Raw genomic sequence first — 26,699 nt, 5'->3', positions numbered from 1 at the left:
CAGAAGCGATTGACACAAAGAACACTATATTCTTTAAATCTCTTAAAAAAACACACAAAGTCAACAAAGGCCAAGTTTGTTCTGACTTTTTCAAGATTTTTTTTGTGAGTTTTTAACTTGGTTGTTGTTGTTGTTGTTGTTGTTGTGACGTTTACAATATTGGACAAACCATTTTAGATTTTATCCTAAAGTAAATATTTATTTCCTGTTATTTTTTTGTACCTGTTTTTAATAAGTCTAGATTTATTTGTAATTTTTGTATCAGACTTGGACAAAGACGTGTTTTTCTTCTCCGTCTCTGTAACGCAGGCTTCATTTTACAGTTGAATGACATCATCAGGTGGTCCCGGGAATTGCTCCTCCGCGTTTTTGAAGTACACATACTATGCAAAATGTATTTACGAGAGTCACGTCTACGAGAGTCACGTCTACGAGAGTCACGTCTGCGAGAGTCACGTCTACGAGAGTCACGTCCACGAGAGTCACGTCCACAAGAGTCACGTCTACGAGAGTCACGAGAGTCACGTCTACGAGAGTCACGTCTGCGAGAGTCACGTCTACGAGAGTCACGTCCACAAGAGTCACGAGAGTCACGTCCACAAGAGTCACGAGAGTCACGTCCACAAGAGTCACGAGAGTCACGTCCACAAGAGTCACGTCTACGAGAGTCACGTCCACAAGAGTCACGAGAGTCACGTCCACAAGAGTCACGAGAGTCACGTCCACAAGAGTCACGTCTACGAGAGTCACGTCCACAAGAGTCACGTCTACGAGAGTCACGAGAGTCACGTCTACGAGAGTCACGTCTGCGAGAGTCACGTCCACGAGAGTCACGTCCACAAGAGTCACGAGAGTCACGTCCACAAGAGTCACGAGAGTCACGTCCACAAGAGTCACGTCTACGAGAGTCACGTCTACGAGAGTCACGTCCACAAGAGTCACGAGAGTCACGTCCACAAGAGTCACGTCTACGAGAGTCACGTCCACAAGAGTCACGTCCACGAGAGTCACGTCTACGAGAGTCACGTCCACAAGAGTCACGAGAGTCACGTCCACAAGAGTCACGTCCACGAGAGTCACGTCTACGAGAGTCACGTCCACGAGAGTCACGTCCACAAGAGTCACGTCCACAAGAGTCACGTCCACGAGAGTCACGTCTACGAGAGTCACGTCCACGAGAGTCACGTCCACAAGAGTCACGAGAGTCACGTCCACAAGAGTCACGTCCACGAGAGTCACGTCCACAAGAGTCACGAGAGTCACGTCCACAAGAATCACGTCCACGAGAGTCACGTCTACGAGAGTCACGTCCACAAGAGTCACGAGAGTCACGTCCACAAGAGTCACGTCCACGAGAGTCACGTCTACGAGAGTCACGTCCACGAGAGTCACGTCCACAAGAGTCACGAGAGTCACGTCCACAAGAGTCACGTCCACGAGAGTCACGTCTACGAGAGTCACGTCCACAAGAGTCACGAGAGTCACGTCCACAAGAGTCACGTCCACGAGAGTCACGTCTACGAGAGTCACGTCCACGAGAGTCACGTCCACAAGAGTCACGAGAGTCACGTCCACAAGAGTCACGTCCACAAGAGTCACGTCTACGAGAGTCACGTCCACAAGAGTCACGTCCACGAGAGTCACGTCTACGAGAGTCATGTCCACGAGAGTCACGTCCACGAGAGTCACGTCTACGAGAGTCACGTCCACAAGAGTCACGTCCACGAGAGTCACGAGAGTCACGTCCACGAGAGTCACGAGAGTCACGTCCACGAGAGTCACGAGAGTCACGTCCACGAGAGTCACGTCCACAAGAGTCACGAGAGTCACGTCCACGAGAGTCACGAGAGTCACGTCCACGAGAGTCACGTCCACGAGAGTCACGTCTACGAGAGTCACGTCCACAAGAGTCACGTCCACGAGAGTCACGTCTACGAGACTCACGTCCACAAGAGTCACGAGAGTCACGTCCACAAGAGTCACGTCCACGAGAGTCACGTCCACAAGAGTCACGAGAGTCACGTCCACAAGAGTCACGTCCACGAGAGTCACGTCCACAAGAGTCACGTCCACGAGAGTCACGTCTACGAGAGTCACGTCCACGAGAGTCACGTCTACGAGAGTCACGTCCACGAGAGTCACGTCCACAAGAGTCACGTCCACGAGAGTCACGTCCACAAGAGTCACGAGAGTCACGTCCACAAGAGTCACGTCCACGAGAGTCACGTCCACAAGAGTCACGAGAGTCACGTCCACAAGAGTCACGTCCACGAGAGTCACGTCCACAAGAGTCACGTCCACGAGAGTCACGTCTACGAGAGTCACGTCCACGAGAGTCACGTCTACGAGAGTCACGTCCACAAGAGTCACGAGAGTCACGTCCACAAGAGTCACGTCCACGAGAGTCACGTCCACAAGAGTCACGTCCACGAGAGTCACGTCCACGAGAGTCACGTCTACGAGAGTCACGTCCACGAGAGTCACAGGTCGTGTGAACGCCAAGAACGACACCGCAAAGTGACGAAGACCTATATTTCTGAGGAGTGTTTTACTTTCCGGCGAACAGGAATCTACGTTTACCGCTGCGTTTGAGACTGTTACGTTACGTTTGTTGTAATCCCCGGTCGTTTCGCGAGCCCCAGGTTGAGAAGCGCTGGTGTCAAGGACCAGACTTGACTTTATCCACTCTTTATTGAGATCACAACTCGACGCTGTGAATTACTGGATGTGATACTTTTTTACTTCTACTTGAGTGTTTGTTATTTTGACTTCTAAAACACGATTTCACGAGTTCAAAGGACAAGAACCGGACGAATCCTGCCCAACACGTGTCATTTTGAGCGTTGGCGAGAGCTCAGATTGCCAAAAGCCCGTCCCGGAGCAGACGGCGCCGCAGCCACATGTTTGTTTATGTTTTCCCCACTCACCGATCAATAATTCATCCTCCATCTTTTCCAGGCTGAACCAGGAGCGACACGCGATCTGCTCCGAACAACGCCTCCGAAGCCGGCACGACTCTCGCCCAACCCTCGCCCAACCCTCGGCATTTGAGCTCCCGTCACCGCGCTTTTCCTCCGACCCGAAATGGCGTCCAAGCTGAACCCGAACGTCCTGTACGTGGCGGAACCGGGCGAGTCTCTGGGGTCTCCTCGGGCCGAATCGGAGCGCACTCACGTCGTAAGTGATTTAACCCTGTTCCGCCTGGTCCAAATCGCCACAATGAACCAAAATTAACCAATATCAACCAAAACAGACTAAAAGAAACCAAAATGAACCAAAAGAGACCAAAAGAGACCAAAATGAACTAAAACAAACAGAAAAAAAAGAAACATCTAATTCAAAAGAAAAAAGCAAAACAAAATGATTTTACTTCCTGGTCATAATTGATGAAATCACGTCAGGAAATTACCCAACCAGCTCTTTAAGTTCATTTAAATTTAATTTGACGCAAACGTACAAATACAAACTATGACTTAAAGGCAACAGAAGAATAAGTAAATCCTTCTGTTTCAGACACAACAAAAGCCAGATTTTGTCACATTTTTTTTATTTGACCAATGAAAATATATGAGAGCTTTATTCAGATGCATTAGTTTATACAAGGTCAAAAAAAGTAGTTTCTTTTGTTCTGATTTTCCACAAAGATTTTTCATCTTTTCATTTATATTCACACCAGGTACAAATACACAAAGTAAAGTCAGGATGAAACTATCATAAACCCGGTCAACTTTAAATAGACAAATGTGACACAATATGTTGAATAAGAGACTTTACTAAAATAAAAATAAGACCTGAAGATGAAGGTCTGAACGTCGAGCTCGTCTGAACGTCGAGCTCGTCTGAACGTCGAGCTCGTCTGAACGTCGAGCTCGTCTGAACGTCCTCTGGTCTGAGCCACAAACGTCTCCTCCAAACGTACGAGTTCTTCTGAGCGCGCTCAGTTCAGACGTCTGCCACAGGAAGTCTTTATCTGGTCGCCATCGCAGCCGAGGCCGAAACAAACCGCCATCAGTCCATCAGTCCATCAGTCCATCAGTCCATCAGTCCATCAGGTCATCAGACCATCAGACCATCAGGTCATCAGACCATCAGACCATCAGGTCATCAGGTCATCAGGTCATCACGCCATCACGCCATCAGGTCATCAGTCCATCAGTCCATCAGTCCATCAGTCCATCAGGTCATCAGACCATCAGACCATCAGGTCATCAGACCATCAGGTCATCAGGCCATCGCGTGACTAAACAGATCTGGATTAAAAAGTGCTTGAATTTAGAAACACGTTCCTGCGTTTGAGTTTCATGATGATTTACCAAACAAACGTGAGAGAACGCTTGTCTTTGACTTATTTTTAGTAAAACAATACATTTTATGCTTGTTCCATTATTCAAAACAAGATAAATACTTAAATCAAGTACTTATTCAGGTATTGTCTTTTTTTTACAGTGTACAAGTGTCAAAATAATAATAAATGATGTCTTATTGATTTGAATAATGCACTGTATTTGTACAAATTTACACCTTTGTTTGGTTAAAAATGTGTTCGATCAAATTAATCGTTTAAGTCGACTAACAACCGCTGACCAGTCGAGCTCGAACGTTTCTGCCTGTCTCCATGGAGACGTTTAACACGTTTCTGAGGTTCTGAAAATATGTGATTTTTCATCTGGAAACTGGTTTAGAACTGGTTTATTTCACTGGAATAATAACTCTGGTTTAGTCCTGGTTTAGACCTGGTTTAGTCCTGGTTAAGACCTGGTTTAGACCTGGTTTAGTCCTGATTTAGTCCTGGTTTAGACCTGGTTTAGACCTGGTTTAGACCTGGTTCAGACCTGGTTTAGTCCTGGTTTAGTCCTGGTTTAGACCTGGTTTAGACCTGGTTTTATCCTGGTTTAGTCCTGGTTTAGTCTTGGTTTAGTTCAAGTTTAGACCTGGTTTAGACCTGGTTTAGACCTGGTTCAGACCTGGTTTAGTCCTGGTTTAGTCTTGGTTTAGTTCAAGTTTAGACCTGGTTTAGACCTGGTTTAGACCTGGTTCAGACCTGGTTTAGTCCTGGTTTAGTCTTGGTTTAGTTCAAGTTTAGACCTGGTTTAGTGCTGGTGTTGTTCTTTTAAAAAATCTAAATATCTGTTCTGGAAAAGCCAAATATGGTGTGGACTCGTTGACCTTGGCTGACCTCTTCAGCATGTGGGCGTGGCTCTTTGTGCTGCAGGTGGGAGAAGGAGGCGAGGAGTCTTCAGACAGCGACGGCGAGCAGGAGGAAACGTCCCACAAACTCATCCGCAAAGTGTCCACGTCGGGTCAGATCAGAGCCAAGGTAGGACCGGGACACATCCCCAAAACACGCCCACAACATGCCAACAACACGCCCACAACACGCCCACAACACGCCCTCAACACGCCCACAACACGCCCTCAACACGCCCACAACACGCCCTCAACACGCACACAACACGCCCTCAACACCCCCACTACACCCCCACAACATCCCCCACAACATCCCCCCCACAACACGCCCTCAACACCCCCACAACACCCCCACAACATCCCCCCCACAACACGCCCTCAACACCCCCACAACACCCCCACAACATCCCCCCCACAACACGCCCCAAAACACGCCCTCAACACGCACACAACACGCCCACAACATGCCCACAACACGCCCACAACACCCCCACAACACGCCCACAACACGCCCACAACACCCCCACAACACCCCCACAACACGCCCACAACACGCCCACAACACGCCCACAACACGCCCACAACACGCCCACAACACCCCCACAACACGCCCACAACACGCCCACAACACCCCCACAACACCCCCACAACACGCCCACAACACGCCCACAACACGCCCACAACACGCCCACAACACCCCCACAACACCCCCACAACACGCCCACAACACCCCCACAACACGCCCACAACACGCCCACAACACGCCCACAACACGCCCACAACACGCCCTCAACACGCCCACAACACGCCCACAACACGCCCACAACACGCCCACAACACGCCCACAACACCCCCACAACACGCCCACAACACGCCCACAACACGCCCACAACACGCCCACAACACGCCCTCAACACGCCCACAACACGCCCACAACACGCCCTCAACACGCCCACAACACGCCCACAACACGCCCACAACACGCCCTCAACACGCTGGTTCTTCTTCACTCTTTCACGGTTCAAGCGCGTTGGTTTTTACAGACGTTTGAAATCCGACGTTTTGGAAAAAGTTCATCCAAAAATGTAAAGCGGGGCCTTTCAGTCTTTTGTTTAAGCTCCTGCTTTTTACACATGTTTGAAAAAGGTTGTTTGTGGAGTTGTTTAGAAGTGACACAGAGGAAGAAGAATTCAATGGATTTAGTGATTTGGGGTAAAACTGATGCTTTGCTAAACTTGTTAGCTTGTTAGCATGTTTTTTATGCTATAGTTATCTGAATAACTGTTAATATGTTACGTTAACATACCAGACACTTACCACAGTTCTGTCTGTGCCTCATGTAGCTGAAGGTGTTAGCATTAGCATACGTCATGTAGCTGAAGGTGTTAGCGTTAGCATACGTCATGTAGCTGAAGGTGTTAGCATTAGCATACGTCATGTAGCTGAAGGTGTTAGCATTAGCATACGTCATGTAGCTGAAGGTGTTAGCGTTAGCATACGTCATGTAGCTGAAGGTGTTAGCGTTAGCATACGCACACCTATTCAGCATGTTCTCTCATCTCTTATTATTTTAAACTGCTGTTTAAATGTTTTTTTCTTCTCTATTATCCATTTTTCGGTTGGTGTGACTTATACTCCGGAAAATACGGTAATGACGTATCGAGAACTGCCAGAGCTCCAATATTGTGCTGTTCGTCGTGTTTTGGAAGTGAAAATAATGTTTGTACTGAAAACAGCAAGCGTTCCCTGGTCAGGATTTGCGCTCCACCTACTGGCAGCAGAGGGAATTACCACCGGGAAATAAGTGCGACTGAAGCTAAAAAGTGGCCGCGGCTGGTGTTTCGGACCAGACAAAGTACTCGCAGTTCATTCCTTTTCAACAGTAACTCGTCTTTCCGCTCGTTCTCTTCTTCTCTTCCTCTGAAACGGTCGGATCAATACTGTGCATTAGGAGCAGATGCTTTTATTGTGGCGGTCCACTAAAAGTCCACCCGAGACGCTCGATATCCTGGAGCCCGCTCAGACTCTCACCGTACAGGAACTAGTCCACATTTGAGTTTGTATTATTTCATTTGTGTCGAGCGAAGAGACAAACGGACGCTTTAAAGACGAGATAGATCACTGTAAATGCACCGGCAGTTTCTCCAAGCTGTTTAATGCCACACTGTGGGACATCGCCACGGAGACGAGCGGGTGACGTTTGAAGCGAGAGAGAGAAGAGAGAGAGACAGAGGAGAGAGAGAGAGAAAACAAGTAAATATCCTTCAATAAACAAACATAAACGTCTGAACTTTGGATTGTGGGAAAAATACCTCGTCAAAATATTTATAAATGTAAATATTTGTATTTTAATGGATTCTCTGCAGAAGTCGCCGTATTTCACCCTTTATTTAGTTAAAAATGCATTAACTTGCGTTAGCATTGATCGCTTGCGTTAGCATTGATCGCTTGCGTTAGCATTGATCGCTTGCGTTAGCACTGATCGCTTGCGTTAGCACTGATCGCTTGCATTAGCACTGATCGCTTGCGTTAGCACTGATCGCTTGCATTAGCACTGATCGCTTGTGTTAGCATTGATCGCTTGCGTTAGCAGTTATCGCTAGCATTAGCATTTATCTCTTGCGTGTTGTGCGTCATCGACCGGAGTGAGTGTCGTCCTCCTCGTCCCACAGCGACGGGGACGACACACACGCTATTGATTTGACCTCGCAAACCAGAGACGCCTCATCGACCAATGGGAGATCGAGTTACTGCCGGGAGACCAGGAAGTGCCAGGGAGAGCCAGGAAGTGCCAGGGAGTGCCAGGAAGAGCCAGGAAGTGCCAGGATAACGTTGGGGCTCAGTGGAGATGTGGTTGCGTGGCCTGGAATGTTCCGCACTGTGGCTTTACACTGATCCGTCTTGATACAATCGCAGGTGTTTTTATTCAGCATTTAATGATTTTTTTTTTCTCTTTCTTTCTTTTCTCTCTCTCTTTTCTCCTCGAAACTGTTCAAACCATGTCAAATATGTGGCTCCCGTATTATCATTTAGTTCATTTGTCTTTTCTTTCTAATCTGGACGATGTTGGTGTTTCCACTCTCACGTCGAGCGCTTTTTGGCGCTGCTGCTGCTGCTGCTGATCTGGCAGTTTGGTGTTTCTGTGGCGAAGGCGATCACTTCCTGTTTGGCGATCACTTCCTGTTTGATACTGCTCGACTGAAGCGTTGCTATTTTTAGACGGCGGAGTCGATAAAGCGGTAAAAACGCAGAGCGGAAACCAGAACGCGGCAAAAAAAAGAGTCTCTAAAATGATAATATGTGCAAATAAGTAACTGACACGATCAATAAAATAAATAAATGAATAAAATAGAATAAATAGAATAAATAAAATAAATAAATAAATAAAATAAATAAAATAAATAAAATAAATAAAATAAATAAAATAAATAAAATAAATAAAATAAATAAAATAAATAAAATAAATAAAATAAAATAAAATAAATAAATAAAATAAATAAAATAAAATAAATAAAAAGGAATAAAATAAATAAAATATATTAAAAAGGAAAATAAATAAAATGAAATACATAAAATAAATAAGAAGAAATAAATGAAATAAATGAAATAAATGAAATAAATGAAATAAATGAAATAAATGTATAACATAAATTAAATAAAAAATAATAATGAATATATGACACAATTATTTCAGTTATAAAAAAACAAACTCTGTCAAATTAAAATCTTTGCTAAATAATGGCTAAATTAGACTGAATAAGTGAAACTCATGCATGAGATCATCCTTTTTCTACATTTTGATTTTAAAAACAGCACTTTTCTCTCAGACATATTTATACGTGGATATGTGCAGTTATTTCACTGCTCTGAGCCTCGTTTAGTCCTGAAGCTGACACATTTTTACTTAACGCACAGCAGAGCCAGACTCGGCGACTGAACAGGACGTGGGTTTGATTCGGTGAAGGTTTTTATTTTTAGCGTTTGTGACAGATCGAGAGCTGAACCTGCTGCTTCTCAAAACGAAACCACAGCCGAACGGCCAAACGGGACCGGAAAGAAGCTTCACGCAGAGTTATTGTGAAATGTAAATGCATTTTCCTGTCATCGCATGAATCCAGTGACGTTTTACCCTCAGTAACTTGGCCTCAAGTAAAGAACAAACAAACAAAAAACAACAGCACTTGGTTTAGATTAAGTTATAGTTAAACTTTGGATGAATGAATGTCGTTTTTTTCTTTGTTTTTTTGTAATAATGTGATCGTGAACGTGAGTTTTTTGGACCAAACCAACTCTAAGAACAAGCACGAAACGACATTATACAACAAAAAAACGCCGTGTTATTACGTCAAAATGTCCAAAAAATGAATGAACTATTTCCAATTTTCTTCAATAAAACTCTTTACGCTCTTTTCACTTCCAGTTTTTTATTCTTAGCTTTGTTTTTCTCAGCTCTCACTTCTGGTTTTCTCGCGTCCATGATCTCGGCTTACGTGTTTTTGTGTCGTTTTTTTTTAATTTGATGGGGAAGTTCACAATCTGCTGCCGTCAGAGCTGAAACGAGACAAAAAAAACCCTGTTCATGTTATAAACCGTATGATAGAGCTGCGATTTACGACATGACCGTGATCTTTAAACGTACTCGTGACGTTATGTAACACGACCGCACCTCATTGACAGTCACGTTTGAGCCTCTTCTGCCCAGCGTTAGACAATTTTGACCTTTTTTGAGATTTGGATTTTGCGAATGAAAAAGGAACAACGTCTTTCTGAGTCAGATTTATTACAGTTTAAAAAAAAAAAAATCTAATTAAAAAAATGGGGCAAAATGTTCATGTTTTGGCAAATTTTCAGTCAGATTTTGTTTACTCTAAATCTGGATAATAAATCCCAAATCCTCTGTTTTTGTGGCTAATACGTGGACAAAATGAAGACATTTAAACCTGCTCTGTCCATTTTTCACATTTGAACGTCCCTAATATGAGACATTTGGGCCGTTTTTACACAGAAAACGCCTTATTTCTGTTTGAAAACACGACATGACGAAAAACTTTTTTGATGTAAGGAAACGACAGCAGATGTTTCACACTGACATCTTTAAAATGTTGTTCCTGTTTCACCTGCAGCGTCGCGGCTCCACGTTCGGTGAAGCATCTGAAGAATTATTGAAAACGTGCAGGTTGCGTCGTCGTTAAGTGCGGATTCAACGCCAAACGAAGAAATCCCCTTCAAAGTCCCCGGGGGAAACCACACGGGGCCCGACACAGTCCGCGGCGTCGGTGTTGACTTATGGCAGAAACGGGTTCAAACGCAGACCGTGTCCATTTTTAGCCCTCGCGCGGGGAAACCGCGGCTAATTTTAGCCTGGCGTTTTGGTTGAACAAACACGGCGTCGGACCGTTGTCAAAACACTGTCTGCTCGCGGTGCGTTTATGGGCCCCGGTTTATCTGAGCGCTCGGCCCCCGCAGGAGAGACCACTTGGACTCCCACGGCCTTGTCCAAACAGCAACGGCAGCGCTAACGGAGGGAAGGGCACGAGTTCACCGCGAGTTTGTTTTAACGCTGTTTTTTTGCTTTTTTTCACACCGTTTGCAATGAGAAAACTGTCAAAACCGGATAAAACGTTGACGAAAATAAAGGTCAACCTGCAGCGTAATCTTCCACACAAGAGTACGTGATATTTCTACAGTTTTTGGACGTATTCGACAGTTTATTCACTTTTTGAGAGAAAATTCTACGGCTACCAAGTGTAGCCAAAACTGTTATTTTGTGCAGCGGCTCCTGAAACTGCTACGCTATTTGACCGCGCCGGGTTAAGGTTAGGGTTAAGGTTAGGGTTAGGGTTAAGGTTAGGGTTAAGGTTAAGGTTAAGGTTAAGGTTAGGGTTAAGGTTAGGGTTAAGGTTAGGGTTAAGGTTAGGGTTAAGGTTAAGGTTAGGGTTAGGGTTAGGGTTAAGGTTAAGGTTAGGGTTAGGGTTAAGGTTAAGGTTAAGGTTAGGGTTAAGGTTAGGGTTAGGGTTAAGGTTAAGGTTAAGGTTAGGGTTAGGGTTAAGGTTAAGGTTAGGGTTAAGGTTAGGGTTAAGGTTAGGGTTAAGGTTAAGGTTAAGGTTAGGGTTAGGGTAAGGGTAAGGGTTAAGGTTAGGGTTAAGGTTAGGGTTAGGGTTAAGGTTAAGGTTAAGGTTAGGGTTAGGGTTAAGGTTAAGGTTAGGGTTAAGGTTAGGGTTAAGGTTAGGGTTAGGGTTAAGGTTAAGGTTAAGGTTAGGGTTAGGGTTAGGGTTAGAGTTAAGGTTAGGGTTAGGGTTAAGGTTAAGGTTAGGGTTAAGGTTAGGGTTAGGGTTAGGGTTAAGGTTAGGGTTAGGGTTAGGGTTAGGGTTAGGGTTAGGGTTAGGGTTAGAGTTAAGGTTAGGGTTAGGGTTAAGGTTAGGGTTTAGGTTAGGGTTAGGGTTAAGGTTAAGGTTAAGGTTAAGGTTAGGGTTAGGGTTAGGGTTAGGGTAAGGGTTAAGGTTAGGGTTAAGGTTAGGGTTAAGGTTAAGGTTAGGGTTAAGGTTAGGGTTAGGGTTAGGGTTAAGGTTAGGGTTAAGGTTAGGGTTAGAGTTAAGGTTAGGGTTAGGGTTAAGGTTAGGGTTAAGGTTAGGGTTAGGGTTAGGGTTAAGGTTAGGGTTAAGGTTAGGGTTAGGGTTAGGGTTAGGGTTAGGGTTAGGGTTAGAGTTAAGGTTAGGGTTAGGGTTAGGGTTAGGGTTAAGGTTAGGGTTAAGGTTCGGGTTAGGGTTAGGGTTAGAGTTAAGGTTAAGGTTAGGGTTAAGGTTAGGGTTAAGGTTAGGGTTAGGGTTAGGGTTAAGGTTAGGGTTAAGGTTAGGGTTAGGGTTAGGGTTAGGGTTAAGGTTAGGGTTAAGGTTAGGGTTAGGGTTAGGGTTAGAGTTAAGGTTAGGGTTAGGGTTAAGGTTAAGGTTAGGGTTAAGGTTAGGGATAGAGTTAAGGTTAGGGTTAGGGTTAGGGTTAGCCATGAGGCTATATGGCAGTGCCGTGATTCCTGAAACTGCTGGGCCATTTTACTGCGCAGTGTTTTGACAGTGAAAATTTGCATTCAAATTAATCACAGCTAAAATAAACATGTTGAGTTGCAGCCTTAAAACTGTGTTTTTAATAAAAAACAACAACTTTAAACCTGACAGCAACTGTTTAAATGTCAGTTTTTTTCCACGCGCTTCGACTCAAACGTTCAACGTTTCAGCGCGTTTTCCCGACGTTTCGCAGCCCGAGCGTGGTCAGGGGGCGTGTTCGGAGCAGAACCGGCGACCTTGTGGTGTTGTGTTTGTTTCCACACCAGCCATGGGTCAAAGGTCAGGGTCTGTGTGTCCAGTGACGCAGCGTTGGGGCTAAACACACGGATGTTTTATGAGTCAGGACGGACCACGAACGAAACGTCTGTGATTGGTCGGTTACAGCCGCACTGTGGGACTTTCCCGGGAGATTAAAGGGGATTAAAGGGCCGCAGTCGCAGGTCTGAGGACGTTTCTTTGGACTAAACAGAGTCGAAAACTGTATAAGTAGATTTTTGAGGTATACTTTGAGTTTTAAAAATCAATAAATTAAAAAAAATCTAAATTAAGTTAAATTATATATATATTTTTTCAATTTTTTATTCAACCATCATTAACATGCTAAAATGTAGTGAAAAATGGGTTTATTTACCACATGATTCAAGTCTAATTAATTATAATGAATTCATTTAAAACCCATAATTAAGTTAATTACATTTTTAGGCCCATCAACTGTATATTTAACTTTAAGTACATTTACAATGATGTAATTGTACTTTTACTTCTACTCGAGTAGTGCACTTAAGTACTTTTACCACCTTTGATGAAAAAAAACAGTGGCTTTATTGAATCAAAATGTCATAAAAGAATAAAAACATGATCAACTATAAATTTTATTCGTGCTGAAATATCACTTTTAGCTTTATTTGAACATTTACAACTTACAGTCACTTTTTTGAATTTTATTTAGTAAATTTCTTCACTAAAAACAATGAACTCGATTTTAAAATGTTGTACATCTTCAAATCAAACAACATTCACAACATTTTCTAATTGTTTATCTATATTGCCTGTGAAATAGAAGGAAAAGTCTGAAATATTAGTATTTTTTACCTAGGATGTGTTTTTAACCACAAAATGAACACAAACAAAAGCGAGTCTTTTTTATTTTCTTCTCATTTTTGACACTTTTATTGCACTAAAAACATATTTTGCAAAAACCCTGTGACCCTACAGTGTGTGAGCGGCCTCTCCACAGACCTGACTTCACTACCATGGAGACGGTTCTGAAGTAGTTTTTAACATTGTATTTCTATGTCGACTTTCCACCTCCAGAAAGTGACATACTGTGCCTTTAAGTAAATGTACTGTACCTGAGAACTACAAACCTCTGATGTTTACGCACAAAGCCCATTAAAGGCCCATTAAAGGCGCATTAAAGGCCCATTAAAGGCCCATTATGGCCCATTAAAGGCCCATCAAAGGCCCATTACACATGAATGGCTGGAGGCGTTCCTCTGGCGGGGAAGGCGTCGTGTCCAGAGCAGATTACAGACGCTCCGTGTCCGTAATCCTCCGTGTCCAAATATGAGCCGCCAAAAAAGCAGATTATCACGGCCCAGGCTGGTCCGTCACCAGCGCGTTGGCGGGGCATCTGGGTCAAACACTGCCTTTTGTGACTGACAGGGGCTCGGAGGTCGGAGCAGTGACGGGGGGGCAGTCGTTCCACAGCTGTTACCATAGCAACCAGACTGTAAACAAGAGCCAAACTCCACATAAACGACACAACAGTTCTGATCTGACACAATAAGACCATAAAACACCTTCATTTAGTCCCACCGTGTGTCGCACACTGATGACATCACAGACTCAGCTCTCTTATATTTCAACATTTTCTCCACAAACTGCAACTTAACAGAAGTAAAACTCGATGAATATTTACCACAGATGCCCTCCCACCAAGCCAAGTCAGAATTAGTCAAACTTTCAGATCGCTACGGCAACGGTCCTGATTACGAGAAAAACATCACGATTTAACGATGATTCACGATTATTCCTGAAACTGAGTGAAATCTCATCCATCTGAACTTTCTGAACGACAAAATGAACTTAACACAATTAAAACCAAATTTTGCTTTTAAAATAGCCACAATTATTTTTTTTACGATTAAATTGTGAAACCAATAAACTCAAAAACAGACTAAAAATACAGAATAAAAAATAAAGTACAAACTCGACAGGACCAGAGGAAAAAAACTGATTTTGTAGATTTGAAAATAAGAATTTAGGAAAAATAAGGCATTAAGAAAAAACTAAAATATATATATATATATATATATATATATATATATATATATATATATATATATATATATATCTTTTAAAATATATATATCCATCCATCCATCTTCTGCCGCTTTATCCGGGGCCGGGTCGCGGGGCAGCAGTCTGAGCAGGGACTCCCAGACCTCCTTCTCCCCAGACACTTCCTCTAACTCCTCCGGGGGGATCCCGAGGCGTTCCCAGGCCAGCCGAGAGACACAGTCTCTCCAGCGTGTCCTGGGTCTTCCCCGGGGCCTCTTCCCGGTGGGACATGCCTGAAACACCTCCCGAGGGAGGCGCCCAGGAGGCATCCGGAACAGATGCCCGAGCCACCTCAGCTGGCTCCTCTCGACGTGGAGGAGCAGCGGCTCTACTCCGAGCTCCCCCCGTGTGGCCGAGCTCCTCACCTTATCTCTAAGGGAGCGCCCAGCCACCCGGCGGAGGAAACTCATTTCGACCGCTTGTATCCGCGATCTTGTTCTTTCGGTCACTACCCAAAGCTCATGACCATAGGTGAGGTCAGAACGTAGACCGACCGGTAAATAGAGAGCTTTGCCTTTCGGCTCCTTCTTCACCACAACGGTCCGATGCAGCGACTGCATCACTGCAGCCGCTGCACCGATCCGCCTGTTGATCTCACGCTCCATCCTTCCCTCACTCGTGAACAAGACCCCGAGATACTTGAACTCCTCCACTTGGGGCAAGGACACCCCACCCACCTGGAGAGGGCAAGCCACCTTTTTCCGGTCGAGAACCATGGCCTCGGATTTGGAGGTGCTGATTCTCATCCCAGCCGCTTCACACTCGGCTGCAAACCGTCCCAGTGCAGCTGCAGGTCCGGCTTTGATGGAGCCATCAGGACAACATCGTCTGCAAACAGCAGAGATGAGATGCTGTGGTCCCCAAACCGGACACCCTCCGACCCCTGACCACACCCTCCGACCCCTGACTGCGCCTAGAAATTCTGTCCATAAAAATTATGAACAGAACCGGTGACAAAGGGCAACCCTGGCGGAGTCCAACATGCACTGGGAACAGGTCTGACTTACTGCCGGCAATGAACACAGCTCCTGCCCCGGTCATACAGGGACCGGACAGCCCTGAGCAAAGGGCCCCGGACCCCGTACTCCCGGAGCACCCCCCAAAGGACACCCCGAGGGACACGGTCAAAAGCCTTCTCCAGATCCACAAAGCACATGTGGACTGGTTGGGCAAACTCCCATGAACCCTCGAGCACCCGATGGAGGGTATAGAGCTGGTCCAGTGTTCCACGACCGGGACGAAAACCACTCTGCTCCTCCTGAATCCCAGGTTCCACTGTCGGTCAGATTCTCCTCTCCAGTACCTTGGAATAGACCTTACCCGGGAGGCTGAGGAGTGTGATCCCTCTGTAGTTGGAACACACCCTCCGGTCCCCCTTCTTGAACAGAGGGACCACCACCCCGGTCTGCCAGTCCAGAGGCACGGTCCCCGAACGTCACGCGATGTTGCAGAGACGTGTCAACCAAGACAGTACAACATCCAGATACTTTAGGTACTCAGGGCGGATCTCATCCACCCCCGGAGCCCTGCCACCGAGGAGTTTACGAACAACCTCAGTGACTTCAGCTTGGGTGATGGATGAGCCAGCCTCTGAGTCCCCGGTCTCTACTTCCTCTTCGGAAGACGTGACTGAGGGATTAAGGAGATCCTCAAAGTATTCCTTCCACCGTCCGACAACATCCCCAGTCGAGGTCAGCAGGCCTCCACCCGCACCGTAAACGGTGTTGGTGAGACACTGCTTCCCCCTCCTGAGGCGCCGGACGGTTTGCCAGAATTTTTTTGGTGCCGACCGATAGTCCTCCTCCATGGCCTCCCCGAACTCCTCCCAGGCCCGGGTTTTTGCCTCTGCGACAGCACGAGCCGCGGCTCGCTTGGCCTGCCGATACTTGTCGATGACCTCCGGAGACCTACAAGCCAGAGTGGCCTGATAGGCCTCCTTTTTCAGTCTGACGGCATCCCTTACTTCCGGTGTCCACCACCGGGTTCGGGGGTTGCCGCCATGACAGGCACCGGAGACCTTGCGACCACAGCTCGGAGCAGCCGCATCAACAATGGAGGTGGAGAACTTGGTCCACTCGGACTCAATGTCCCCAACCTCCCCCGGGACATGGGAGAAGCTCTCCCGGAGGTGCGAGTTGAATACCCTACTGACAGAGGGCTCCACTAGACGTTCCCAACAGACCCTCACAATGCGCTTGGGTCTGCCAAGTCTGTCCGGCTTCCTCCTCCGCCAGCGGATCCAACTCACCACCAGGTGGTGATCGGTTGACAACTCTGCCCCTCTCTTCACCCGAGTGTCCAAGACACGCGGCCGGAGGTCTGATGACACGACAACAAAGTCGATCATTGACCTCCGGCCTAGGGTGTCCTGGTGCCATGTGCACTGATGGACACCCTTGTGCTTGAACATGGTGTTCGTTATGGACAATCCGTGGCTAGCACAGAAGTCCAATAACTGAACACCGCTCGGGTTCAGATCGGGGAAGCCGTTCTTCCCGATCACCCCTCTCCAGGTGTCACTGTCATTGCCCACGTGGGCGTTGAAGTCCCCCAGTAGAACAACGGAGTCCCCGGTCGGTGCACTGTCCAGTACTCCTCCCAAGGACTTCAAGAAGGCCGGGTACTCTGCACTGCTGTTCGGCCCGTAGGCCGCCACAACAGTGAGAGACCTGTCCCCCACCCGAAGGCGGAGGGACGCGACCCTCTCGTTCACAGGGGTAAACTCCAACACGTGGCGGCTGAGCTGAGGGGCTATCAGCAAGCCCACACCAGCCCCGCCTCTCCCCGCGGGCAACACCAGAGAAGTGGAGCGTCCAGCCCCTCTCGAGGAGATGGGTTCCAGAGCCCAAACTGTGCGTGGAGGTGAGGCCGACTATATCTAGTCGGTATCGCTCAACCTCCCGCACAAGCTCAGGCTCTTTCCCCCCCAGCGAGGTGACATTCCATGTCCCCAGAGTTAGTCTCTGTGTCTGGAGATCTGGTCGCCGAGGCCCCTGCCGTCGACTGCCGCCCAGATCTCTCTGCACCGGCCCCTTATGGATCCTCCTGCGGGTGGTGGGCTCACGGGAGGGCGGCCCCACATCGCTCTTTCGGGCTGTGCCCGGCCGGGCCCCGTGGGGTAAGACCCGGCCACCAGGCGCTCGCCATGGAGCACCCATCACAGGCCTGGCTCCAGGATGGGGCCCCGGTGACGCCGATCCGGGCGACGTAAACTGCCTTGTTCGTGTTGTCATCATAGGGGGCTTCTGAACCGATCTTTGTCTGACCCGTCACCTAGGACCTGTTTGCCTTGGGAGACCCGACCAGGGGCATGAAGCCCCCGACAACATAGCTCCCGGGATCATTCGGGCACTCAAACCCCTCCACCACGTTAAGGTGTCGGTTCAAGGAGAGGAAAAAAAAAAAAAAATATATATATATATATATATATATATATATATATATATATATATATTATTCTTTTTCTAAATGTTAAAACACTTCCAAACAAATCCAAGAACACAGAACAGCACCAGAGACAAAGCAAAGCGTCCCAATGTGTCCAAAGTGGGTCACGTGACAGTAACGTGAGGTCTGGTTCTGACCCGTCTCCCGCTCGAAAAGAAGGAGAACATGCAAACTCCAGGGCTAAAAATAGAGTCCATTGTCTGCCAGTGGAAAAATCCCAAACCCGCAGCGGGAGACGCGATCCTCGGGGCCATTTGGACCCGCAGTTTGACCCAGAAATGTGAGAGCGCCGCGCAGCCTGTGTCTTTGTTCGACACCAGGGCGGCGATATTGTCTTTCACCCGACACCGGCGGCTCCCGAGGGACGAGGTGACGCCGCGGCTTCGGTTTCTGCTGTAACAACGTCCGTTGTGTTGTTTTACGTGATTTATCGAACCGCAAACCGTTCTCCCGACCTCAACCTGATGGTGGAACGTGGAATCGTCCAAAATAAACTCGATTTTGACGTTTGAGAGTCGTTTTCGTCCAGATGTTTACCACGAGCAAACTGACACGAGGAATGATTCCGTATTGATTAGTTTAACACATTCTCATCTCAAAGTGTATTTTTCAGGGTCGTTCTTCCAACTGGCGATGGATAAATTGCCGCTCAGTGTTTAGGTTTGTGTTTTTTGAGTCGCGACGCACTTTTAGTCTGGAAAGATTTTGCGGAAAATGCACTTTTTCGACAGAATTATGACTAAATTTGAAATGTCTTTTTCAAGTAGATGGAGGTAAAAGAATCAGGATTAATCTGATTTTAAAAGTGTGATTGAACAGATGATTTATTTTATTTATTTTATTTATTTTATTTATTTTATTTATTTTATTTATTTTATTTATTTTATTTTATTAATTTTATTAATTTTATTTATTTTATTTATTTTATTTATTTTATTTATTTTATTTATTTTATTTATTTTATTTATTTTATTTATTTTATTTATTTTATTTATTTTATTTTTTATTTATTTTATTTTATTTTACCAAGTGTTTTTATTGCTCTCATCCGACTCTCCTGAAATAAAACATGCTTTTAGTGCAATTATTGATATTTAACGAGCTGCTAATGAGCACGGGGGGTTAATTTGGTGCTAATGTCTGTTTATTAACGTCTTATTCTGTCATAATTTATGCAACAAACGTCACACTAACAAGGAGTAATTAGTCGTTTGTGAAGAGGAACGTGTCAGTAAACGTCTAATTAGCATCAGAATAAGACAAATACACAATTTCTAGTTTTAAGTTCTTTAAACACTGAAATATGCGAAAATATCATAAATCAAATCATAAATGAGAGTTATTTCCACTCCAGGATAATTACACGTGTTCACTAATGACTCGCCGTCTCCTCGTGATCGTTCAACATGTTTTAGACTCTTTGTGCTTCATCTTCTTAAGAACTTCATCTAAAACGTTTACAGTGATTATTATCCTATAGAATCGACACAACAGTGACGTTTCTACAGAGTTACATGTTACGCACATTTACATCAAATGAACCGCTCACATTTATGCAAATGAACATGTCAATCATGTTCCATATCATAGACATAGACTCGTTTTTGCAGTGCGCCGTGGAGGGTTGCCATGGGAGACCAGTGTTTTCAGTGTGTTTCCAAACGAGGAGATAAATGTGCAAAACTAACAATTATGATTTACAGTTTGGACGTGAGCTGAAGCAAACCGTGACGTCCGATGGTTTTTAGTCTTTATGACGAATAATAAGCAACAATCTTTCCATTTCTGGGGGAGAAATGTCAGTTTGTGTTTCTGATCCACAAATTGAGCTTCACAAAAAGTACAATTTTGTGACGACGTCTGTGACAAAAAAGTGGAAAATGAATGTGTGTTTGTCCAGTAAAACTGAAGAAATGAAATACATGAAATAAATACAATAAACACAATATATATTGTGTGTGTGTATATATATATATATATATATATATATATATATATATATATATATATATAATTAATTAAAACAATAAATACAAATTATAAAAACAAAACAAAACACAAAGTGAGTAGAGCAGTGTGACCAGTGGGGGCAGACTCTGTTCTGGGCTTTGGTCCACGCCCACATTATGAGGAAAACAATATGTTCACTCAGATTTGTGCAGGTTCTGTGTTATTACTTATGTGGTGTTATTACTTATGTTATTGCTTATGTTATTACTTATGTTATTACTTATGTTATTACTTATGTTATTGCTTATGTTATTACTTATGTTATTACTTATGTTATTACTTATGTTATTGCTTATGTTATTACTTATGTTATTACTCTGAGAATCCTCAGAAGAGCCGAGGACAGAGGATTAAACATGTGACAGTGAAACGAGTGTAGCATGTCTGAGATACACACCTCTCTGTGCAGTACATGTGCAGTACATGTGCAGTACATGTGCAGTACATGTGCAGTACATGTGCAGATACATGTGCATTACATGTGCAGATACATGTGCAGTACATGTGCAGCACAATACATGTGCAAATCAAATCAAATCAATTTATTTTTGTAAGGCCCAAAATCACAACAACAGTTGCCTCTGAGGGCCACAGGGAGAAATGAATCAACAATGTCTGTGGTGGCGAGGGACGATGTCCCAGGGTCCTCTGTCCTTAGACTCTCCTTCTCGGCCAGGAAAAACTACAAAAAAAACCTCTTTGGGAAAAAAGCGTAGAAACCTGGAGGAGTTCCAGTGAAGGAGAGATCCGACTCTCACAGACGGACAGACGGACACAAGGGAGACTGGAGCTGGACCCACTCTTCAGGCAGAAGAGGGACCGTCCACACAGGGCAGGGACCACTTCACCAGGGGAGGGACATCTGGGTCCACAGGTCCTCAGGAGTGAGAGAAAGAAAAAGAAGGCGGTGAACAGTTTGCAAGTGGAATCAAAAAATAAATATTGTTTGATAGCATAAGTAGTCAGAAGAAGAGGATAGTGGTCAAGCTGTCATACTTCCCCCAGCACAGTTACTCCTAGGGCAGCGTAGCTGAAGCTGTGGGTTTATGTTTCTGTTCTCTGTTCCTAACTAGTCTGACCATAAGCGATTTCGAAGAGGAACGTTTTAAGGCTGGACTTAAATGAAGAGACTGTGTCAGCATATTTAACATGGGTCGGGAGCTGATTCCATAACACAGGAGCTTGGTAGCTAAACGCTCTACCTCCTACAGTACTTTTAGAGACTCTTGGCACCACCAGAAGGCCAGCATTCTGAGAGCGAAGAGCTCTGTTTGGATGATATGGTTCTATAGCATCTTTGAGGTAGGATGGGGCCATGTCATTTATGGCTTTGTAGGTCAAGAGTAGAATTTTGAATTTGATTCTAAACTCGACGGGGAGCCAGTGAAGAGACTTCAGCACTGGAGTAATGTGCTCTCTTCTTTTTGTTCCTGTTAGTAATCTTGCTGCTGCATTTTGAACCAGTTGAAAGCTTTTTATGGAGCTTTTAGGACACGCTGCAAGCAGGGAGTTACAGTAGTCTAATCTAGTCGTTACAAATGCATGGATAAGTTTTTCGGCATCACTTTTAGGCAGGATTCTTCTGATTTTGGCTCTTGTTGCGCAAATGGAAATAGGCTGTTTTACAAGCTTGATTTATATGAGCTTTAAATGAGAGCTCCTGGTCAAATAAGACTCCAAGGTTTCTTACAGTAGAACTGGAGGCTACACTGACATTGTCCAGTGTGACTATCTGCTCAGATAGAGAGTCTCGTAGATGCTTAGGACCAGCACAATGACCTCGGTTTTTTCAGGGTTAAGAAGCAGGTAGTTTAGTGTCATCCAGGTTTTTATCTCCTTCACACAAGTACTAAGTCTGTCTACTTGATCGCTCTGATCAGGTTTCATTGATAAATACAGCTGAGTGTCGTCTGCATAGCAGTGGAAGTTAATGTCATGCTTTCTGATAATGTTGCCTAATGGCAGCATATAAAGAGTAAACAGAATTGGACCGAGTACCGACCCCTGTGGCACACCGTAAATTACTTTAGAGCTTGGTGAGGAGCTCTGGTTTACATTAACAAATTGGAACCTATCAGATAGATAGGATTTAAACCAGCTGAGGGCTGTTCCTCCAACACCTACATCACATTCTAACCTCTGCAGTAGAATGTTGTGGTCGATGGTGTCAAACGCTGCGCTGAGGTCCAACAGAACCAGGATTGAGACCAGTCCATCGTCAGCGGCTAATAACAAATCATTTGTGACTTTAACTAGTGCAGTTTCAGTGCTGTGGTGGGCTCTGAACCCTGACTGGAAAACTTCAAATAAGTTATTGTCCTGCAGGTGGCGACAAAGCTGTTTTACTACAACTTTTTCAAGGATTTTAGAGACGAAGGGAAGATTTGAAATAGGTCTGTAGTTTACCAATAGGTCGGGATCTAGATGAGTCTTTTTCAGAAGAGGTTTAATGACTGCATGTTTGAAGGACTGTGGAACATAGCCACTTTCGAGTGAAGTATTTATTATATTAAGAATAGGGTCTATAATTAGGGGGAGAATGTCTTTGAGGAGTCTGCTTGGAATGGGGTCTAGGACACAAGTTGAGCTTTTAGAGGACATGATGGCTGAAGTTATCTCTGCTTGATCAACAGCTGTGAACCTTTCTAGGTTTACAGGTGGATTTATATGGGACGTTAGATTTACAGCTTGGGCTAGTTCAGGGCTAATAGCGGGGGTAATTTCATCTAATTTATCTCTGATTGTTTTTATTTTATTGTTAAAAAATAGGAGGAAATCATCAGAGCTAAGTGTAGCTGGGATTGAGGGCTCTACTGCACTGTGACAGTTTGTTAGCCTAGCTACAGTGCTGAAAAGGAATTTAGTGTTACTTTTGTTGACTTCTATTAGATTTGAATAATATCTGGTTTGGGCCTTACGCAGAGCCTGCTTATAGGACAGCAGGCAACTTTTCCATGCTTTTAGGGATTCTTCGGTGTGAGAGCGACGAAATAATCCCTCTAACTTTCTAACTCTTTGTTTATGTGAACGCAGTTCTTGGTTGTACCATGGGGAGGCGCGCTTTGGCCTAATGACCTTCTGTTTTAACGGCGCGACAACGTCAAGAGCAGACTTCAGAGAATTCATGGTCAAGTCGACAAATTGATCACTTAAACTGGGACTAAAGCTGTTCTCAGCAGGATCACATGACAGGATCACATGACAGGATCACATGACAGGATCACATGACATGTCACTGAATATTGGCTCTATTATTTCTTTGAATTTTGAGATAGATTTTTCAGATATTGTCCTTTTCATTATAACTTTATTTTGTGGGACTGGATGATCTTTAAGAATAAACTGAAAGGTAATTAGGAAATGATCTGACAATATAGGGTTTTGAGGGAGGACAATGAGGTCACTAATCTCTGTTCCATACGTTAGGACAAGATCCAGAGTGTTCTTGTGAGTGTGAGTCGCTTTATTTACATTCTGAGTGAAACCAATGCTGTCTAACAAGGCGCTGAAGGCATTACTGAGAGCGTCATCACTCATGTTCACGTGGATATTAAAGTCTCCAACTATAACTATTTTATCCCAGGCTAACACTAAGTTTGATATAAAGTCAGAAAACTCTGTTAAAAACTCTGAGTAGGGACCAGGAGGTCGGTAGATAACTATGAACAAAACTCCTTTTTGGTTTTTCATATTTGGACATGTGATTGACAGCATAAGGCTTTCAAATGAGTGAAATGCATTGTTAGTTTTAGGGCTCATGAGTCGCTTGAGTGTGAGATCACTGCCACACCACCACCTCGGCCTGTGCTCCTGGCAGTCTGAAAGTTAACATGGGTGGGTGGGGTTAACATGAGTGGGTGGGGTTAACATGGGTGGGTGGGGTTAACATGGGTGGGTGGGGTTAACATGGGTGGGTGGGGTTAACATGGGTGGGTGGGGTTAACATGGGTGGGTGGGGTTAACATGGGTGGGTGGGGTGGACTCATTTAGTCTGACGTAGTCGTCTTGTTGAAGCCACGTTTCAGTTGGAGCTGAAGATCTATGTTATAGTCAGTAATTAATTCATTAACTAAGAGGGATTTGGAGGAAATTGCTCTGATGTTTAGCAGTCCACATTTTACGTGTTTATTCATTTGTATATTTGTGTCATTTGTGATTGTTATTTTCCTTAAGTTATTTGGTCTGACGCCTGAAATATTTTTTCTGAGATGTGACTTTTTGGCATTATTTGTATGAGGGACACGAGGGACACGAGGGACACGAGGGACACGAGGGACACACACAGTCTCTATCTGTCTTGAATCTGAACACTTCACATGTGACAGAGCGGGCGAGAGTTCAGCGACAGAGGAGCGTCTTAAACTGCTGCTCTGCACCCGGGGCTCATCCCTAGATGGTCACTTAACACGACCGCACAGATACATGTGCAGTAAATGTGCAGTACATGTGCAGTACATGTGCAGTACATGTGCAGTACATGTGCAGTACATGTGCAGATACATGTGCAGATACATGTACTGCACATGTGCAGATGTACACGGTGGGCGGGGCCTCCTCAGAGTAGTTCCTGGTCTTGATTGACAGATTGAGTCCAGATGAAACAACTTTTTCTACATAAATATAAGAGACAAATGTGTTACAAGTATTTTCTCACGTTTTCATATTCTTTGTGTGAAAACGGCACAAATGTCTCATATTTGGAGCTTTAAATGTGGAACACGTTCACTGCGCGCCCCGTCTGCGCGCGTCTGTGCAGAAGGACGCTCGTTTGTCTCGTTTGTCACGCGTCCAGGGCGATTAGGAAAACATGCAAAGGTGGAGGTGGAGGGCGGGGCTCGGCGTCCGGGCGGGTCATGGCGTCCGGGCGGGGCTCGGCGTCCGGGCGGGGCTCGGCGGCCGGGCGGGGCCTCGTTTACACACGGCTCCGAAGTAAACTGCTGCTGCTCCGGGACATTAACATAAACATTTGCATCGGGCGGAGCAGCGGGTTCAGGAGTCTCGCCTCGTGGCCAGAAAGTCTCAGGTTTGATCCGAACAATCTCGTGTTTCTAAGAACGTCACGAAATCAGAACAAACATTATTTACACGTGACAAAACTAAAGCCACATTCTGTCATTTCTGACCCAATCACAGTATTTTGTTTATGTTTATTTTTGAAATGAATATGTTTAACCTTTGTCTGGTTCTGATGCAAAGAGCTTCATCCAACTGTCAACTTTGTACTCTCCTCCCACAGAGACATGCTCCTCCCACAGAGACATGCTCCTCCCACAGAGACATGCTCCTCCCACAGAGACATGCTCCTCCCACAGAGACATGCTCCTCCCACAGAGACACGCTCCTCCCACAGAGACATGCTCCTCCCACAGAGACACGCTCCTCCCACAGAGACACGCTCCTCCCACAGAGACACGCTCCTCCCACAGAGACACGCTCCTCCCACAGAGACATGCTCCTCCCACAGAGACACGCTCCTCCCACAGAGACACGCTCCTCCCACAGAGACAAGCTCCTCCTCCCACAGAGACACGCTCCTCCCACAGAGACACGCTCCTCCTCCCACAGAGACATGCTCCTCCCACAGAGACATGCTCCTCCCACAGAGACACGCTCCTCCCACAGAGACACGCTCCTCCCACAGAGACACGCTCCTCCCACAGAGACACGCTCCTCCCACAGAGACATGCTCCTCCCACAGAGACATGCTCCTCCCACAGAGACATGCTCCTCCCACAGAGACACGCTCCTCCCACAGAGACACGCTCCTCCCACAGAGACATGCTCCTCCCACAGAGACATGCTCCTCCCACAGAGACACGCTCCTCCCACAGAGACACGCTCCTCCCACAGAGACACGCTCCTCCTCCCACAGAGACATGCTCCTCCCACAGAGACATGCTCCTCCTCCCACAGAGACATGCTCCTCCTCCCACAGAGACATGCTCCTCCCACAGAGACATGCTCCTCCCACAGAGACATGCTCCTCCTCCCACAGAGACATGCTCCTCCCACAGAGACATGCTCCTCCCACAGAGACATGCTCCTCCCACAGAGACACGCTCCTCCCACAGAGACACACTCCTCCCACAGAGACACGCTCCTCCCACAGAGACACGCTCCTCCCACAGAGACACGCTCCTCCCACAGAGACACGCTCCTCCCACAGAGACACGCTCCTCCCACAGAGACAAGCTCCTCCCACAGAGACACGCTCCTCCCACAGAGACATGCTCCTCCCACAGAGACACGCTCCTCCCACAGAGACACGCTCCTCCCACAGAGACACGCTCCTCCTCCCACAGAGACATGCTCCTCCCACAGAGACATGCTCCTCCCACAGAGACATACTCCTCCCACAGAGACATGCTCCTCCCACAGAGACATGCTCCTCCTCCCACAGAGACATGCTCCTCCCACAGAGACATGCTCCTCCCACAGAGACACGCTCCTCCCACAGAGACACGCTCCTCCCACAGAGACACGCTCCTCCCACAGAGACAAGCTCCTCCCACAGAGACACGCTCCTCCCACAGAGACACGCTCCTCCCACAGAGACATGCTCCTCCCACAGAGACACGCTCCTCCCACAGAGACAAGCTCCTCCCACAGAGACACGCTCCTCCCACAGAGACACGCTCCTCCCACAGAGACACG

The 26,699-nt window shown here is 45.9% G+C and overlaps 1 protein-coding gene across 2 annotated transcripts in view; it reads left to right on the top strand.

Moving 5' to 3' along the window:
- Nucleotides 1–3,051: 3,051 nt before the first annotated feature.
- LOC140371625 (diacylglycerol kinase delta) overlaps nucleotides 3,052–26,699 on the top strand; it is a 79,627-nt gene continuing 55,979 nt past the window's right edge. For both annotated transcript variants that reach the window (XM_072458797.1, XM_072458798.1), the window contains exons 1-2: nucleotides 3,052–3,177; nucleotides 5,213–5,317. In XM_072458797.1, coding sequence (XP_072314898.1) covers nucleotides 3,085–3,177; nucleotides 5,213–5,317 — 198 coding nt within the window. In that variant the 5' untranslated portion in view covers nucleotides 3,052–3,084. The remainder of the gene's footprint in view (nucleotides 3,178–5,212; nucleotides 5,318–26,699) is intronic.

Source organism: Eucyclogobius newberryi, unplaced genomic scaffold, assembly GCF_026437365.1.
Source record: "Eucyclogobius newberryi isolate DKJ021-1_F unplaced genomic scaffold, fEucNew1.0.hap1 SCAF_22, whole genome shotgun sequence".
In the NCBI taxonomy this organism is placed as follows: Eukaryota; Metazoa; Chordata; class Actinopteri; order Gobiiformes; family Gobiidae; genus Eucyclogobius; species Eucyclogobius newberryi.
Note: the sequence above shows the minus strand (reverse complement) of the source record. Positions and strands in the feature narration are given on the sequence as shown.